The 19,243-nt window shown below is 38.1% G+C and overlaps 1 protein-coding gene across 3 annotated transcripts in view; it reads right to left on the minus strand.

The window, feature by feature from the left end:
- trrap (transformation/transcription domain-associated protein) overlaps positions 1-19,243 on the minus strand; it is a 217,868-nt gene that overhangs the window by 186,096 nt on the left and 12,529 nt on the right. For all 3 annotated transcript variants that reach the window (XM_057825941.1, XM_057825940.1, XM_057825939.1), the window contains exons 6-18: positions 17,632-17,715; positions 17,248-17,304; positions 17,039-17,164; positions 13,592-13,669; positions 13,197-13,285; positions 12,594-12,690; positions 8,553-8,691; positions 5,524-5,602; positions 4,879-5,113; positions 4,459-4,795; positions 4,289-4,386; positions 3,959-4,153; positions 21-212 (exon numbers count right to left, since the gene is read on the minus strand). In XM_057825941.1, coding sequence (XP_057681924.1) covers positions 21-212; positions 3,959-4,153; positions 4,289-4,386; positions 4,459-4,795; positions 4,879-5,113; positions 5,524-5,602; positions 8,553-8,691; positions 12,594-12,690; positions 13,197-13,285; positions 13,592-13,669; positions 17,039-17,164; positions 17,248-17,304; positions 17,632-17,715 — 1,806 coding nt within the window. The remainder of the gene's footprint in view (positions 1-20; positions 213-3,958; positions 4,154-4,288; positions 4,387-4,458; positions 4,796-4,878; positions 5,114-5,523; positions 5,603-8,552; positions 8,692-12,593; positions 12,691-13,196; positions 13,286-13,591; positions 13,670-17,038; positions 17,165-17,247; positions 17,305-17,631; positions 17,716-19,243) is intronic.

Genomic DNA, 19,243 nt, shown 5'->3' on the forward strand with positions numbered 1-19,243 from the left:
CTAACCATGCTGAAAATTACCTTCAGCATCTGTTCATTCTCAGCTGCAAACAGTGAGACTGAGCCAAACACCAGTTTGAAAAGCTTGAGGTAGAGATTGGAGAGCTCAACATTCGAGCCCATCTCTGGCAATCTTTCAAGAAGGTACTCCACTAAGATGGTGGCAAATAGGGCTGATGTCGACAAGTTGGCAAGGAATGAGTTTGCCACAATCTGAAGAATACAGAACAGGAAAATGAAACAAATACAAGATCAAATGAATATTGTTTTTTTTTGTTTTTGTTTTTCTTTTTTTAATCCTTTGGGTACCAGTTTTTTTTTTTTTTTTTTTTTTTAAATCAGTGTTGATATCACTTTTTCAAATTGCTGTAACTCCTGCCACTCCAAACTTGGTGAAGCAAACAAAGCATTGGCTCGAGTACAGACTACGTCTTATACCAGACATGTCCAAAGTCCGGCCCGGGGGCCAAATGCGGCCCGTGGTCAAATTTCATCCGGCCCCCAGCCTCTGTCATAAAATCAATAACGTCTGGCCCGCACACAGACTTAATAAATTGGTCAGCAGTACCGCAACCAGCATACGAAGTAGCTTACACACAAAATGCTGCTCCTCATTTACCCACTAAAAGGCAGCAGCACTTTAACCCTTTATCGTCAAATGTATCATATTTGATACACCTAAAATTTCATGATTTTGAGATTTAGAATTTTGACATTTCTTTTTGAAAAATAAAATGATGGATGCAAGTCAACACATGTATCTGCAGGTTCCATGAAAAAAAAACATGATTTAGCATGGGTTATAGATATTAGAGCGCTTATTACACTTTCATTTTGACATTTCGTTTTACAAATTTGAAAAAAAGGTTTCATTAGGACTTTATTTTTCAAATTTTGGGATTCTCTGATAATTGCTTCATGTTGCAGGTATTTAAGGGCTGAGCAACATTACTCCATGTGACCCATTACTTCCATTTTCTAAAAGGGCGACAATCAACAACAAAAAAAAAGAAAGTTGTGACGGCCAACGCTTCACGGATAGGTGGAAATTGGACTATTTCTTCACTAAAATACGCAACAACTGTGTCTTGCCTCATTTGCAAAGAGACAGTTGCTGTTTTTAAAGATTTCAATGTCAGGCGATATTACCAAACAAGACACGCTGACATGTACGACAAGATTACAGGGAAGATACGCAGTGAGAAATTGAAGCAACTTAAAGCAAGTTTAATTTCACAGCAGTAGTATTTCGCAAGAGCCCAAGAGTCGAAAGAGAACGCCACAAAGGCTAGTTGGGAGATTGTTGAAATTATTAATTAAGAAAAATTAATAAAGCAAATGTGACACACTGAATTGCTAGCTAAATTTTGCTTAAATATATTGTTCTACGTAAAGGACGTCAGCCAAGGTCGGCCCCCCACATTTTTACCGCGCCAAATCTGGCCCCCTTTGCAAAAAGTTTGGACACCCCTGTCTTATACGGAAAAACTTTATCTCACTGGACGACTGATCATTTTCATCACAGAGTCCCCCCCAGGATTAATAAATCTAAATTGAAGACTTTTAAGACCTTTTTGACTGCCATTTCAACTGAAAATTAATACTTTTCTTGCACCCATTATTTAGATCATATTGAATCATATTAGATAAAGCACTGAACATCAAATTTAACCTCAATTATTAGGTGTGTTTGACAAAAGAAAGCACATATATTGAAGATACAATTAAAACATTTAAAGTAACATTATAAAGTCTGTCAGAATTTTTTTAAACACACACACGCACACAATAATCATGGACAAAAAAAGGAGGAGGACAGGACTCAGACCAGCCATCTTCTGTGACAGGCTAGCCGCTAGTGCACCTGCCAAGACCCCAGTGACCATGGCTGACTCTTGAGTTAAAACGGCGAAATTCACATTCATTCGACAGGCAAACTGAAATGTTTAAGCAGGTCCACTGCCTTCGCATGACCCATAAACTGCAACCTAAGGTATCTGGATGTAACTTGAGCTCCTATCACACACTCCAAAACAACGGGAATATCGCAGGACTTAACCGTGCAGCAGTTGTGTGTGAAAACAATTTCCCTTGTCGACTGACATGGGAAGCAGTGTGCATGAAAGCAGGTGTTAAATTCCCGGGTCACAGCAGATGGCTGATGACTTAAATATCATAGCGGCGGCCGATGTAACTTCCTCCCTCTTAGCAGTAAGAGGAAAAGCGGTAAACAAACATCACAATTATAAACATAGCAAGCTGGAAACAGCTAAATTAAACTGAAAACATGACCAAAATTAAAATGTCAATTATGACGTCGGGCCGGGCCAGGGTTCTTTCTCGCTAACTTTTTGAAATAACTATACATTAACGATGCATGAATGATAAAATAAGGAATACTACTTGTTATAAAATAAATAATTTGGATAAAAAAAATTAGGCGCTGTATAGTCATTGCAGAGCCAGAGCATGTATATACGCCCTTTTTAATCTTCCCCTCTGCGAGTCCGCAAAACCGCATCTGTTTATTTATATTTAACAAACTGTTCCAGCATTATTTCGTTGTGTAAATAAATTTATAATGATCATAAAAATATGTAGTCTATTTAAACATTAAGAAAATGTGCGTTTTTTTCCCTACCAACTGAGAATTCGTTATAAAAGACAGGCTTTTATACAGACATCGTCACAAATGTTATCACACAAAACGCGGGTCGGGCTTTAATACCCGCGGACCAGTTTGGGTCAGGCTGGATTTTTTAGGCCCGATTTTACCTCTATCTTAAAGTCTTGATGAGCTTAATTTGGCTGCAGTTACGAAGTCGGGAATGCTCCCTCCGGAAAAAAAACACGATTTGACCAACATTAACAAACTAATCCAGCGTTACTTCATTGTGTAAATGCATTTATTATGATCATAAAAATATGTCGACTATTTAAACATTAAGAAAATGTGCAGTTTTTTTTTTCTGCCAACTGAAAATTCGTTACAAAAGACATTTACGACATCGGGAACGCTCCCTCTGGAACAAAACGAAATATGACCGACATTGTGACAGCCGATGCCGACCAAAAATGACGTAATATCCAAAACAGATCACTAATGGACTCATTTGAAGTTTATGAATGGTGGTCCATTTTGGTGTTCAGAATCCACAATACTTTTGCCTGCAGGGTTTTCGTTCCACTGACAAACGGACGCATTCCCGATGCAGAGGTGGATGGATTCTCAGTTTTGCCGGTTGTGGTGGTTTTGCACGCACGAGTTGCATTTCGATTTGTAGTGCAGTGCATCGTAAAAAATCTACGCGTCATCTTCATTATGGATTAAAAAAAAAAAAAAAAAAAAACGTCACGGATATAATTTAGGTTGCACTGAGATGTTCTTGAAAATTACGACCACGGTGAAAAAATTCCAGACTTACAACAGCTAATTTAATACTTTTAATACCTTTAATAATGGAAAACTAAATTCAATGCTTTTTTAATACTTTTAATAACCCGCGGGTACCATGGTTTACCTACTTTATTAATTACTAATGTACGATGCATCGATAATCGTGATATCCGTGATCATCGTCAATAGCGTGATCATCGTTCAGTAATCGAATCGTAGCACCCTGAATCGTAATCGAATCATGGCATGCCTAAGATAGCACACCCCTAATTCCCAACCCTACTCGGCATGTTAAGCTGTCTCGGTAGAATTCTACTCAAACTGCTGCTCCCTCATCTCCTCCACCGGGAGCGGTTTTCATACGCTATAAAGTACAAAACATTGAATATAAACATGCCCACAAATGATGATAGATGTAGCAGAAGTCTGCCATCTCTTGGTGCAAAATACTAACTACATGAGGCACCTTCTTTGCAACTCTGGCCTGTAAAAATCTGCACTGTTGCGTGTCGCTGTTTTGTGACATTGGCACTTAAATAGTTAATATAATTTCAGTGTATACCTGTAGTGCATAGTTCTTGGAAATCCTCTCGACCATGTATGGAACAGTAGTTTGAAAAATCTCCTTGAATGTAAGCGGGTTCATCATAGTGAAGACGCCGGCAAAGTGCTCGAGAACTTCTTTCTCCTCCTTCATGCGTACCGCTTGGCAGTTGGCCACCCTGATATATGCTTGTTGGTTATTGGCAACCTGGACCTAGTCATATAAAAAACATGACACCTTTCAGAGCTGTACACAGATTCCATTGATTTTGATATCAAATTTCTTTTATCGCTTTTCCTTTTCCATTGAATGAAAAAAAAAATGCACAGAAAAGTTCTCTTATGGTACCTGATAGATGTCCAAAGCCTGCATGGCATACTTGACCAACTTTATGTAGATCTGTGTTTCCTTTGGCTGGAGCTGCTTGTTCGGGATGAACTGAGCCTCTGTTGGAAATGAACAATAAAATAAATTGAAGTCGGTAGTTTATGACAGACCAATTTCATTTCTAACCATACCTCCAGGGGCTTTGCATGAGGTGATGCCCCATGTGATGGTTTTCACTCCGCACACTAGAGTTTTAACAAGACTGCGGCAGTCTGCCACCTGAAACGTCTGCTTGTCCTCTTTCTCACCCTGACGGTCAAAGGCTGCTGCTGGGGGCTGTGGCGCGCTAGGAACGGGTGTGGGGGGAGCAGGAGGGAGAATGGCAGGCGTTGTAGATGGAGTGGGTGTAGCAGGCACACCTGGAAGGACCCCTGGCTCGACAACACCCATTTCGGACTGGGGTTTGCACTTCTTGAAGATGGAGACGAGCTGGTAGCGTGCTATTGTGTGAAATTTTAGCACAAATACCTTAAAAAGAAAGAGAGAAGAGAAATGTCGCTCAACATTTTAATGTAAGAAAAGTGACAATATCCAAGTCTGAGGCTTGCTACCTCCAGCATCCTCATGAGGATGTCCCGGCCATTGCCATTCTCCTGCTCCGACTTTGAGCGAATGCAGTCTACCAGATTGAGCAAAAGCTTGCAGGACATCGTCTGAATGTTGCTCGGAAGCGACTCGTCATCAATGTTCTTGGCAAATAGCTGCACGGCTAAGGACAAATCCGTCAAGGGAAGGTTCTGGCGAACGTGGTGAACGAGGTCGGCAAGTGTGCTGTATGCTAAAGGTCTGAAAAGAGATGTGATGATAGGGAAATTGGAGTGGATTTTAGGGAACATTGAATGTGGCAACATTTTGAAAGTGGTGAGAGACAAAGTGCAAACAAGAGCTACTCTGAAAAGTTATAGGAAGTAAATATGAATTAATAAAAGAAAACAATATTCCAGTCAGGTTTTAATCGCTCCTCCGCACTACTAATTTGAAATGACAGTGAAGTGGCGAGAGTGGGGTGGCAGGACAAAGACATTTGGAAATTGACCTGTGGAATAACTACCCACAAGAGATGTGATGTAGGTGAACTGTACATGACAATTTGACAGAAGGATCTCAGATGTGCTTCATTAATATGCAAAGGACTCTGAACTGTTGGAGCAATCCTCTGCCAACAAGGAGATGATTGCAATGGATGCGCAACTTACCGAAGGGTCTCTCGAGCAGTGTACCCAGAGCCAATGAGAATGGATTCATCAAAAAGTTTATCCATGCAAGGTATGAACTCTGCAACAACAACAAAAATAAAAATGTTTTTGCATTTTTTTCAGTAAGTCAAGTAAATAGATTAAAAAAAGCTTTGAATTACATTTTGCTGCTTGAAGTATTTCTTTAGAATGGCGTTGTAATGGTTTTGAAAGTTCATTTAGTTTTATTGCTTTAAGTGGATACTCATTTAACTTGGCTGAATCCAGCTGCTCCCTGTTAAGACCAACATAAGATAAATTTTTGTTTGAGCTAATATGTGTTTTTAAGCGTTCGTAATTTAGTTTATAGGTGTATTTAGCCATTTTTTGTGGGAATATGTGTTCGAACGATTTATTAAGAGCGTTGTGAGAAGAAGAAAAAACTTGCAGACTTTTGCTATGAAAGTTAGCCAATTGTTCTCTTGTACTCTGTACTCATTTATTCATTTATTTTTATACCGTTTGGGGCTAAGCTCAGGTATTTTAATTTATTTTTAAATAATTGAAGATCATTAATCATTAATCTTAGCAAACAATTGTTTTACATCTCCTAAAATTTATTCTGCAACGCATTAAATGTTCCTAATCCGATTACCCGAACTAACTAGTTGATTAATAGGTGATTAATCGACTACTAAAATAACATACAATAGCTGCATGGATTATTTTCTTTTTATCGGCGCTGTACTAGCAGGAAGAAAAACGAGTTTGGGTGTTCAAAATAAATAAAATATGCCACATCCTTGCGATTCAAGTATTGCGCATCCGCACATCGCGATGACGATGTTCAAACGATATACTGTTCAGGCCTAATAAGGAGCTACAAATCTGTTGTTGCATACACCTTCAGAGACAAGACGAGGAGAAGTAGCACTTAAAAAAACAATAGAAAATTTAACTTAAAGAGTACAGTGGTACCTCTACTCTCTACATACAGAATTTTCAGGTTAAGACACGCCTCAACGGGAAAATATTGCCTCTTGTTAAGAAAGAAATTTCAGGATAAAGGCAAAAATACAGTATGGTTGGTAGTCGCAGCTCCTAGAGTTGACTGAATGTAACATAATTATAGCTGCTCTGCCTAGGCTATTGCCTAGCATTCCTGGCATCCAATTGGCTCAGAGGGACCTCTAATGTACGTGTGTATACCAGCGTCCTCTTCATTCACCCCTCATGTTCAGACAGCTTTACATTAACGCAGGGGTCCCCAAACTACTGCCCGCGGGCCAGATACGGCCCGCCTCTACATTTAATACGCCCCCTGAACAATACCAGAGAGCATTTTGAATTTTTTTAAAGAAAATTTCTCAATAGTGTTATTTATTTCCTGGCCTTTTTCTGTGAAGAACTCGAAGAGGGTTATTTAGTTATTATCTATTTAATCAATAGTGTTATTATTATATTATATTATATTATTTTATTTACTTTTGTTCCGTGAAGAATCCAGAAAGGGTTATTTGATTGTGGCTTTCTGAAAAACAATATTTTTTTTTACATTTAGGCACTCCTGCAATCGTCACACTCTTTCTGTTACAAACTGACCTTGGCCCCTCATCAGAGAAGGGAAAAGTTATGTGGCCCTCACAGGAAAACGTTTGGGGACCCCTGCATTAACTTATTAACTTTGATTCTTTACTCCATCCTTGTTTTTTTACATTATGCACAACTCAGATTTTATGTTTATTGTGCTATATTCTAATTGTAACATATTACATGTTACATGTTTTGATGCATTTTTATGCATTATAAAGATTTATGTCTCAATTTTGGGGGGCTAAGAACTAGAGCTGGGAATCTTTGGGCACCTAACGATTCGATTACGATTCAGAGGCTCCGATTCGATTATAAAACGATTATTGATGCACCCCCCTCCTTTCTTTTTTTTTTTTTTTTTTTAAATGTTTTGTACATTAGTTCCAAAATTGTTCAAAAATACTATCAGGCTAAACCAAACTACTACTTCAGTATCAAGTTAACATATAGCAGTAAAAAAATATACAAAAATAACAGTAAATAAAAAACTCCAGTCCCCATTCTGTATCAGCAGCTTTAAACTACTACTACTACTAATCTAATGTTGTGAATCAACTGTTAAAGCTGTTAAAATTGCTCCCGTTATTCCATAATTTCCCTTTTGTCTACTTTCGACATGTGAAAGTTTTAAAACTATTTTAAAGATAGATTCAATTCAATATTTTACCGATTTAGGAGTATTTTAGATAAAAAGTTAATTAGGTTTGCTTGGAAGGTTCTCTACAACAGCCTTGCAGGGAAGTGTACTGCTTTAAGATGGCGGCCGTTTACTAACGCCCGCATCTAGCTTTTTGTAAATGTGCTGCTAACGCTACCGAATCTATATTGCATCTAGTCCTATATAAATGATATCTACCGTAACATTATGTGGATGTACTTTGTAGCAGCTTTTCGGCAGCAGTCCGATATGTTGTTGTGTTTTTTTATCTCGTGGCATGAGTTGAGCTACAGCCATGAGTTGAGCATTGGCATTACCCGAGGGGCCGGGTAATGAGAAGCATGATGTTTAGCTACTCTCGCTCTGTTCCTCATTGTCCCGAAGACCGCGCGGCGCGCTGGGTGTGTTGTACTTCCGCTTTACTTGGCATATTTCAATAATCGGAATTTGGATGTTTGTGAATCGTTCCCGAATCTTCTACGGCCGAATCGCGAATAATCTAAGAATCGGAAATTTTGCACACCTCTACTAAGAACAGATTAGGGCCTTTGCTTGGAAAACGCGTCTCTACTTACAGAATTTTCAAGTTAAGAAAGTACTTCCTGAACCAATTATTTCGTAAGTAGAGGTGCCAATGTACTGTACTGTGCTCGAACCTAGATTGAACGATATTGGAAAAATACGCTAAACATGTTTTTTTAACCATGAACAAAAAATGTTGAACCTTCATTGAATCATGCTGAATGGTGTCATGTAACATTTACATGTTGTGTGCATATGTTTGTGTGAGTGCACATACGGCTGCGTAGGTCAGTGGTGAGAATGTGCTTGGCTGCGATGAGCAGCTCCTTGCGGAGGTGAGCAGTCTCTGAGGGGCAGTTTGTGAGCAGCTGTAACATGCCCTTCACCATCTGCTGGGAATACTTTCCTACCAGGTCCTGAAAGGTTAAGCACACATACACATGATTAGAGTATAAAGCACGCAAGCTTTCTTATGAACAACAGCCTGAATATGGGCATAATGTTCTTTCATATGTTCGCTCTGCCTCTCCCTCTTCACACATATTTAAAACAACAAAATTCCTTGTTTGAGGGCAGATATGAAAACAGGTTGGTCGTTTTTTTGTTTTTTTTTTTAATACAAATACTAGAGGAGCACTCAGAGTATTTACCTTAGTAGTCAAATTCAAAGCATTGCCATATTTCTGACTTTCTGTGTGGCTAACTTACAAAATAAAAGTGTTCTAGCTTAAATGCTATAAAATACATTAAAATACTTTTTTTTTTGTTTTTGTTTTTACAATATTCTTAACAAATGGTTAAAGCACATTCCCACAAAAAATGGCTAAATATACCTATAAACGAAATTACGAATGCATTAAAAAAACATTAGCTCAAAAACGTATGTTGGTCTTAACAGGGAGCAGCTGGATTTAGGCATGTGAAATGACTTATACCATATTCACTGTTGCCTCTGGAGGGCAGTGTATCCACCTAAATGAATAAAAAGTAAATGCAAACACTTTCAAAACAAACCATTACAATGGCACATGTATTAAAAACTCGGTAAACAAGGTATAGACACTGAAGGGACAGTTACTTAAGTTTGCATGTTTATTTCAGCCTTTTACTATAGCATAATTGGTGTGTTGAGTTTTTATGTTAAAGTATCATGTGTTCACTGCCTTTTATGTTCATTGCACATTTAGGTAAAAATTGCACTATTTAAATTGGAACGGGTTCAGAAAGCTTTCAAACTTAAATGTTTAATATAAAATAAAATGGTCAGTAATGTGCAAATTAGTCTAAAAATAAAATAGCCAAAACAAACTGACTGAGACAGTTTCTTTCCATGATCTGTCACCATACTGAACTTAAGTTTGCACTGAAATGTCACTGTCATTGTACTCTTAATGCCACAGCATTGCCACATGCATCTCAATAAGAAATACAGTGTGGCAAATAAGTATTTAGTCAACCACTAATTGTGAAAGTTCTCCCACTTGAAAATATTAGAGAGGCCTGTAATTGTCAAAATGGTTAAACCTCAACCATGAGAAACAGAATGTGGAAGAAAAACAGAAAATCACATTGTTTGATTTTTAAAGTAATTATTTGCAAATCATGGTAGAAAATAAGTATTTGGTCAATACCAAAAGTTCATCTCAGTACTTTGTTATGTACCCTTTGTTGACAATAACGGAGGTCAAACGTTTTCTCTAACTCTTCACAAGCTTTTCACACACTGTTGCTGGTATTTTGGCCCATTCCTCTATGCAGATCTCCTCAAGAGCAGTGATGTTTTGGGGCTGTCGTTGGGCAACACAAGACTTTCAACTCCCTCCGCAGATTTTCTACGGGGTTGAGATCTGGAGACTGGCTAGACCACTCCAGGACCTTGAAACGCTTCTTAAGAAGCCACTCCTTTGTTTCCCTGGTTGTGTGTTTGGGATCATTGTCATGCTGAAAGACCCAGCCATGTCTCATCTTCAATGCCCTTGCTGATGGAAGGAGATTTTCACTCAAAATCTCTCGATACACGGCCCCTTAATTCTTTCCTTTACACAGATCAGTCGTCCTGGTCCCTTTGCAGAAAAACAGCCCCAAAGCATGATGTTTCCACCCCCATGCTTCACAGTGGGTATGGTGCAATTCTGTAATCTTTTTCCTCCAAAAAAGAGAACCTGTGTTTCTACCAAATTTTTTTATTTTGGTTTCATCTGACCAGAACACATTCTCCCAGTCCTCTTTTGGATCATCCAAATGCTCTCTAGCGAACCGCAGACAGGCCTGGACGTGTACTTTCTTCAGCAGGGGGACACGTCTGGCAGTGTAGGATTTGAGTCTCTGATGGCGCATTGTGTTACTGATAGTAGCCTTTTATACTGTGGTCCCAGCTCTCTGTAGGTCATTCACTAGGTCCCCCAGTGTGGTTCTGGGATTTTTGCTCCCCGTTCTTGTTATCATTTTGACGCCATGGGGTGATAAGGGAGTTGAAAGTCCGTGTTGCCCAACGACAGCGCCAAAACATCACTGCTCTAGAGGAGATCTGCATGGAGGAATGGGCCAAAATACCAGCAACAGTGTGTGAAAAGCTTGTGAAGAGCAACAGAAAACGTTTGGCCTCCGTTATTGCCAACAAAGGGTACATAACAAAGTATTGAGATGAACTTTTGGTATAGACCAAATATTTATTTTCCACCATGATTCGCAAATAAATTCTTTAAAAATCAAACAATGTGATTTTCTGGGGGGGGGGTTCTCCACATTCTGTCTCTCATGGTTGAGGTTTACCCATGTTGACAATTAGAGCCTCTCTAATATTTTAAAGTGGCAGAACTTGCACAGTTAGTGGTTGACTAAATACTTATTTGCCCCACTGTATGTTCTCAGAATTGTCCTGCTCTGGGTACTGCATAATCTAGATACTGTATATGCAATATTTGCACAGTTATGTTAAAGCATTTTTGCACTATTACTAGTATATCGATATATATGTACCAACTGTCATTTGCACTATAATATCAAGTCAACCATCTGCCTCTTTTTGCCATGTCGCCCACCATAACCTCAAAGTACCAAATAGTTCATATTCCATACATTGTCTTCTTTACATTGCAGTAGTTTAGAGCTGAAACGAATACTCGAGCAACTCGAGTAACTCGAGTTTAAAAACTGATCGAGTAATTTTATTCAACTCGAGGAATCGTTTCATTTTGCCAGCTCTAAGCATCACGTTTTGCCCGGACTACTCTTAATGCGGGACAACGCACTGACGTCACGTGCACAGCGGAAGAAGCAATAAAATTTTTTTTAAAAAAACCTTACTGCAGCCGACAGCCGGTATAAACTACGCCGACGTTGCTAAAAACTACGCCCGCATGATGCTAGTGTGGTAACAGGTAGTGTCCGATGAGTCTCATAGATATCGCATGCGTTTAGAACTAGATGCGAAATGACAGACTCGGCTGCGTTTGGGCAGTGTTAGTAAACAGCTGCCATCGTTAAGCAGTAGACTTCTCGGCGCTAATAAATATAACGTTACTGTCACTCGCTCACGTAACGTTAGCCCTTCGGAGGGCTAAGTTTCTATTGATTATGACCACTGTCGATGCGTGGCTAACATGTCTTACATACAGGCTTTATTTAATCTGTAAAAACACAGCGCTGTAGAGTGATGAGGGTGTAAAATTAAAACATAATACAGCAAACTGTCAGTTTTAGCTCAGTAGTCATTGCTGAATAAAACACCAAGTAGCACTAGTCCCTAATGTGCGCCAATCCAGCAGGTATCATACATTTATTTTGAACACTGCAAAAACTCAAAATCCTATCAGTTCTTACAGTTTAGACTAACTTAAAACTTAACTAAAACTTAAAAATGGCTTGACACAAATGGAAATTCAATTGAAACGTGGGAAAAACACATAGCGTTCAAGTGATGTGTGTTATCAAGCGTAATCACATTTTTAGGTAAGAAATGTTTTTTTTTTATAAGATCTACAAGTTTTTTGAGTGAAAGCAGTGATTTTTTTTTCTAGTCACATCTGAGATGCAATTGTTGGCTGTTTTCAACAATATACATCGAAAATAAAGACATTGATTGACTGAAAATGGTTCAACATTGGATTAAATGTCTTTTTTTTCTCATGTATATTTATAATTGCTCTTTGCAAAAAAATATTTTATCCGATTACTCGATTAATCGATAGAATTTTCAGTTGATCACTCGATTACTAAAATATTAGATAGCTGCAGCCCTACATTAGTTTAACCAAAATGAAAAGACCGCACTCTGTTTATAGTAAGAATGAATGCGAAACACATCGAACAAGTGTACCTGATAAATTCGAATGATGTAAGCCAGAAATGACAGCGTTTTGATCTGCGCGGCAATGAAGTCCGCATAAAGCTCCTTGTTATAAAGCTTGTGCTGCCTGCAAAGAAAAAAACAAGAAAAACGCAAGTAATTTAGCTTCATCAACACAATGCAGCATGCCTGCAGTAGGTGACAATTAATGAAGGGTGAAATGTGGAACTACATATGGGACTCAATTCGTCTTGCATGGCTTTTTCATTTGTGTGGCAGCTGTTTCTGTGGCTCCCAAAGAAACTTTCTCCGTACCTGCCAGAGAGTCCCGAGGTTTGTTTTTCCTTAATTAACTCTGCTCCATTTCCTTCCTACTTCTAAAGTTTAATACAACCTCACACTCAAATTTCACCTCCCGCTAAGCCAATTTCTGCTATTTTAACTTTCCTAAATGGAACGGAACCCGCTTTAGCAACACCATCAAAAAAATGCTGCCAGGAAAAAGCAATGAAGAGAGAGTGCTGGGGATACAATTCTATTAAAAGTGTACCCAATTTCATTCAAAGGGCCATAAAATAAAAATTAATTCAGTTTAGTGGGAGTTGTAATTCCTGTTTGGGCAAATGGTAGTACCTGGCTTGTGGAGACACCTGCAGCATGATGGTGCTCATGATGAGGGGCACAAACTCTGACACCACATTGTGAATATTCAGTTTGTAGAGCTGTGGGGTGGACAAAATTAGTTAAAGAAGGGAAAACAACATTAATGTAATACAGCCGCGTAATTAAAGATGAGGTGATTTAATTCTAGGATTAATGAGCACTTGTGGAGAATATTCATTCATCAAATCCAGGCACACCACTCCTAACTCCAATCATCCAAAAACGCAAATGAATCAGACGAGTTTCGGGTGTCAATGTCCTTAATAAAAATAGAATCATCATCTCCCTTCAGAAAAAAAGCAATATATTTTCACAATGATTGATTGAGTGGTTTTGTTCTCCTGCTGTAATTTCATTTCACCCACCTGATACATCAGTACCACGATGAGTGGCAGTTCTGCAAGCACTTTCAGAGACAAAGATCCTCGTGGGATGATAGTGTGCTGGAGGCAGAACAAAAAGATTGCAATTCCTGATGACACAGTCACAACTTACATACTCTTCCGCATTCGAATCAATGCGAGCCAATTACAATGCAATGCCTCAAGTCAACAAAATGTAATAGTGTGTTCTGTTATCAACTATTTAGCATAATCAAAAACAAAAGCCGAACACATCAGTATCATGATACTGCACGTGAAAAAGTCTCGATCTATCTATTACACTGGCCTGGTCACATGTATTCAGAGATAAAAATGGCTAAATCATACTGATTGTGACATGGATTGGAAAATAAAAGATTTTAGTGCTGGTTGGCTAAAGTATTCAAGGTATTTAATGTTAGACTTTGATGACAAAAATACATTGGTGTAATTTTATACTATCAGTTTTACAAGTTGCCACATTTGAAATGAGCTGGCTGTATCATTGTCCGCCAATGCTTATAATTGTCTACATTAATGAATTTTGACCACTTCCAAAACAACAGGATTTATGCAATACATTACAAACAGCATACAATGGTACCTCGACATACGATCGCATGGACATACGATCCTTTCGACATCAGACGTAAAATTTTACTGGTCATTTGTCTCGACATATGAAGACATGCTCGAAATACGACGATTTATGACAGCATCGCAATTTCATTTTTTTCCCACAAGACAGACTCACGGCGGATTTTCCTATGAGATAAATCAACATGGGTCCCAAGTAGGTTGGTGCAGGTGGTGAAAAAAGGTGACGCTGAAAGGTGACATTGAAAATAAATTAAGTTAAAATATGAGCGTGTTGTGGGCGTCAGTGAACTGGCTCGACAATACGGCCAGAAAATATCCACGATCTCAATGGTCCTCCTCCGACCTTTGTTTGCCACTCTTTACAAGTTAAGGTGACAAATATTATTATTATAACATCAACAAGGAAGTTGCCGGCTTCATCAGGTTTTTAAATCATATAAGGGTTTCCCCTACATATAAAAAATGTGGCACACCACCACACCCCAAAAAAAAAGAAAGCCGCCACGCCTTGCAAATGAGATTTGTTTTTTTTATATAAAGATACATTCTATTTTATAATTTGTATAATTTAACAATACGTCTGTGCTGGCTATATGCGCCAGTGTGGGAAATCAGTTGACCTTTTGCTGTGTGTTGCTGCCACTTGTCAGTCAAAATAATTCACTGCATCTATTTTGTGACATACTGTTTGGCTCACAAGTCATTTACTTGCACAGTGCTGTGACTATCGGTCGCTTTGACACTCGTGAGTGCTTTTTGCTACGTTTTCGCAACGGAAATATATGTCTAAGTATTTTACATTTACAGTAACCTATTGATGCGCTGTATATACACACCTCTGTGGAGGAAAGTCATATGTACAAAACTTCTTAAGTCTTGTTGTATGATAGAAGCCAGCCTGTGCTTAAGGCTAGTAGTAGCTCAAGCAAGTTGTGATATCTATATAATAGTTGTGTATGTAAGTGTGTTGTATAGTTGGTAGTGTATTGAGTTTTGAATATGTGTATGTTTCTGTGTTATAATTTCACAATATAAAAACAAGAGACTTCACATGAAGGCAAGAAAAGACCAAGCCTTTTGGTTAATTGAAGTACATTGTTAGCTGGCGGCCAGGCAGCTCACAAGGAAACACACTATTATGGGCAGTACAATAAAGCTCACTATTTACCAGAAAAACCATGTCAAATAAAAATTGTTCCTTTACACGCTTTATTTTGAAAACCACATTGGTTCTGCTGTTGCAAGCTTGTACCTGACGACGTTGATGCTGAGAGTTTAAGCCTGTGAAAATGACCTTAAAATTGACATTCACATACCATTTAAGTTCTTTATAGCATGTTTTTGACCCGAATCTTGGCGTACCAGCATACCATTTGTTCGTTACCGATATCACTGGTTGTAATTTCTGATGAGTATTTTGAAGTATTAAGAAAAGATTTAAGTTGTCAACAGACGAGGGTCCCTTAATAAACATACTATCATTGTTGTGGTAATATAGTACGTACTAAGGTCAAATAAAGCAAAAAAAAAAAAAGGAACTATGAGATGGAAGTAGCTGTAATCAGCTATGCATTTTACGTACATGTACCATAGCTGAGAGCTATGACATTAGCCTAGCTAATGAAATATTTAAAATATATATTTGTTATGGTTCTTCTTGGAAACAAATGTGAAAAAAAAATTCTCATGATATGAAGCAATTTTGCCGCGGCACAACATTTTGGGACTGTCGAACTGTGATGTAGTCCACCACTACCACCAGCTTAAAAAAATCCTATGGAAAACCCTGGATTAATATCAGAACTTGTGCAACAAAACACAACTACAGTCTGCCGTCGCCGATGCCAACAACAACATTAAAAGAGAAAGTAAAAACTCTTCCGCAACTTTCTCACTCTGTTGTCAGTCACATGGTGCATTCAGGAACAGCATGCAAAACACAACCACTATATTAAAATCTGATTCATTACATAATTATTATCATCATTATTATGATTTGTATTTCTAATTTATTTGTTTTGCTACATGTAATTGTACTAGCTGTATCTATTAAGGATTTAGCTTAAGTTTTTGGGCTGTGGAATGAATTAATAATCGAATTATAATGTATTCTTCTGGAAAAATCCCACTAGCAATACGACCATTTCGACTTACAAACCAGGACCTGGAACTAATTAATTCGAATGTAGAGGTACCACAGTATTATGTCAAAGCTCCTGCCTATACAATTATATTCTGAAATGGTAGACAATTTTTGGGGTAGATATTTTTTATACAGAAATAACCATTTTCATCTAAATTGCTTTAATTTTAACAATCAAGCCATGTACTGTACCTCAAAAACAATAGCTAATTGATACTTTTGAGTTTAGTTAAGTCTCCCTACTTTCATCAAGGAAGCATTTTGCTTGTAGACCAGTGTTATTTGTGCCTACCTTTTTTGGAACATTTTTTTCCCAACTTTATCAAACAATCCTTCCACCCCCCAAAAAAAATCTCATGACTTGCAGATTGTGATCGTTTTAAATAAAATAAATGAATAAAAGTTCACAACAATCAAATTCTGAATAACAATATTTCAAATTATTAACTAGACGTTTTTCCATTGTTAATTATTTTTAAAATAATAAGCCGTTGTCAACCCTGCACTACCTCAATCAACAAACAAAAACCAAAAAATCTTAGGGTATTATAAAACTAGTCTACACTTATTTAATGTAACCCCTGTAGTATTTGTTGGAACTAAAACGGTCTGCTGATGTGGAGCACTGCCGCCACCTATTGCTTAAAAGTGGTAATTCTAGACGACACAGATGAATTCAAGCCCAAGAATGAGTATTAATATTTTACCGTTCGTGTTTCACTGTCTTCTCTCTCGGGTGCAGTCTTCACCAACACAGAGGTGATCATCCCAACCATTTCTGGAGAAGGCACCGTGTTCTCAGCAATCACCTGAGGGTTCTCAAAGTACCGAGCCTAGAGCGTGCGTGCATGATATGTTGTTTTTGTGATTAATAAAAAGTAAATCAATAAAAAATAATCATACAAAAAGTACTTACAACAACTTTTGGGAGATCTTTGTAAATCTGCTTCACAAAATCTAGAAAGTGATGAATCTGAAAAGATGGCACAGTCTACGTAGAGCAAGGGTTTTGATTTCCTACTGAACATACTATTCTACTATTACATATATACTTTGTACTATGTATTATTATGATTTCAATTTTTTAAAGAAACTGGAGCCTTTGATCCGTTGTTTTGCAATTATTTTCACTAAACAAAATTCCAAAAACAAGGCACATTTACATTTCCTAAAGTGAAATGTGCAATAACATACAGTGGGCAGTGGGGAGAACAAGTATTTGACACACTGACAATGGGAAAACCCATTGGCAGTGTATCAAATACTTGTTCTCCCCACTGTATATGGCCATGAAACTCACCTCCTGTGAAATTGGAGGACGGAATTGTTTGTGCAGTTCAATGATAATGCGAAGGCATATCAGAACATTCTCCTCATTTTCAATCTGAAAGAGAAATTAGAAAACAATACCAGTCTAGTCAAGTTCACCACATTGTCCTCATGTTTTGAGGTAATACAAACCAAGTAGGAATGTCAACCATTAACAATATATTTTCATAGACTTCACTATCAGTTGACGAGACAGCATTGCGCCACGACTTCCCGTAGGGGGCTGGCCCAGGCAGGGCATCGCGGATGCTTTCACTGCGATGAACTCAAACACAAGCTGCGTTCTAACGCCGGATTTAGGTGGAAACAGGACAAAAATTTTAGTGCATACAAGCAGGCAGGAGTGTCTCAAGAGTGATTTGGTCAAGGATTCAAGGTAATTATTATATAAAATAGCACCAGTTTGAAACGTTGTGAAAAAAATTAAATGATTAAAAATTAGAAAAAATTAGCGCAACTTTAGCTTGAAATATCTACGTAAAATGAATGATAACTGCCCGTTTTTTTGCTTTAACCGAGAATCTAGACCGAGGTGGGCAAACAATTCCACAAAGGGCCGCAGTGGGTGCGGGTTTTTCTTCATACCCATCATGAGGACAGCCTTTCACCAATCCGGTTTCTTACAAGTGCAATCAGTAGATTTCAGTCAGGTGCTTCTTGTTTCCACTGATACCTCATTGGCTAAACTGTCTGTGCTGAATAAGTTTGAACAAAGACCAGGACCCACTGCGGCCCTCGAGGACCGGTTTGCCCACCCCTGATCTAGACTGTTTTACATTCCTGTCTATAGAAATTCCAGGATTAACACATTTATTTACTAGAATTTTCAACTTAAAAAGCTCTTTGTTATGTGATGGCCACCACGTTGGGTTTTGTATCCATACACAATAGCCTAACTTTATATTCAAATACCGTAATCTTCAGACAATAAGCCGCTCCTTTTTTCCCTTCATTTTGAATCCTGCGGTTTATAATCCAGTACGGCTTATTTGTTGATTTATTTGGGTTAATAAGTAACACTTTATTTGACAACGGCGTCATCAGACTGTCATAATTATGACAGGACACAATCATGGGCATTACTGAATGCTTATGACAGATGTCATTAAGTGTCATCCGGCAAATTATGTCACTAACTTCATTTATGTCCATCTTGGATCTTTTACATCCATTCAAAAGTGAGATCATTTGCCCGATAACACTAAATGACATCCGTTATAAAAAAGTTACGTCGCTATTTCGGGCAAAAACTTATATATGTTAAATATTGCTATTGATCCTGAAAATATAGGGGATTTTCTCTTCATTTGGTGATTTTTTTTTTTTTTGCATCTAGCGTAACAGCTGAGAATTTTATTGCCATTTTAAGTTTTCTATAATTATATGAAAAATAATTAATCGGGATTTTATTAGGGAACGACTTTTAATCTTTTTATGCCGCTGCTCACGGGGACTCATATATGCCTAAGGGTGGCGCCTGTTTTGGTTTTAGATCGCTAGCGGCTTTGGTTTTGAAAATATTTGAATTTTAAGTTTTTGAAAATAGGCCCCCTACGGTGCGCCCCCGCGCCCCGTTTCTCGTC

The sequence above is a fragment of the Corythoichthys intestinalis genome, chromosome 21 (assembly GCF_030265065.1).
Source record: "Corythoichthys intestinalis isolate RoL2023-P3 chromosome 21, ASM3026506v1, whole genome shotgun sequence".
Classification (NCBI taxonomy): domain Eukaryota; kingdom Metazoa; phylum Chordata; class Actinopteri; order Syngnathiformes; family Syngnathidae; genus Corythoichthys; species Corythoichthys intestinalis.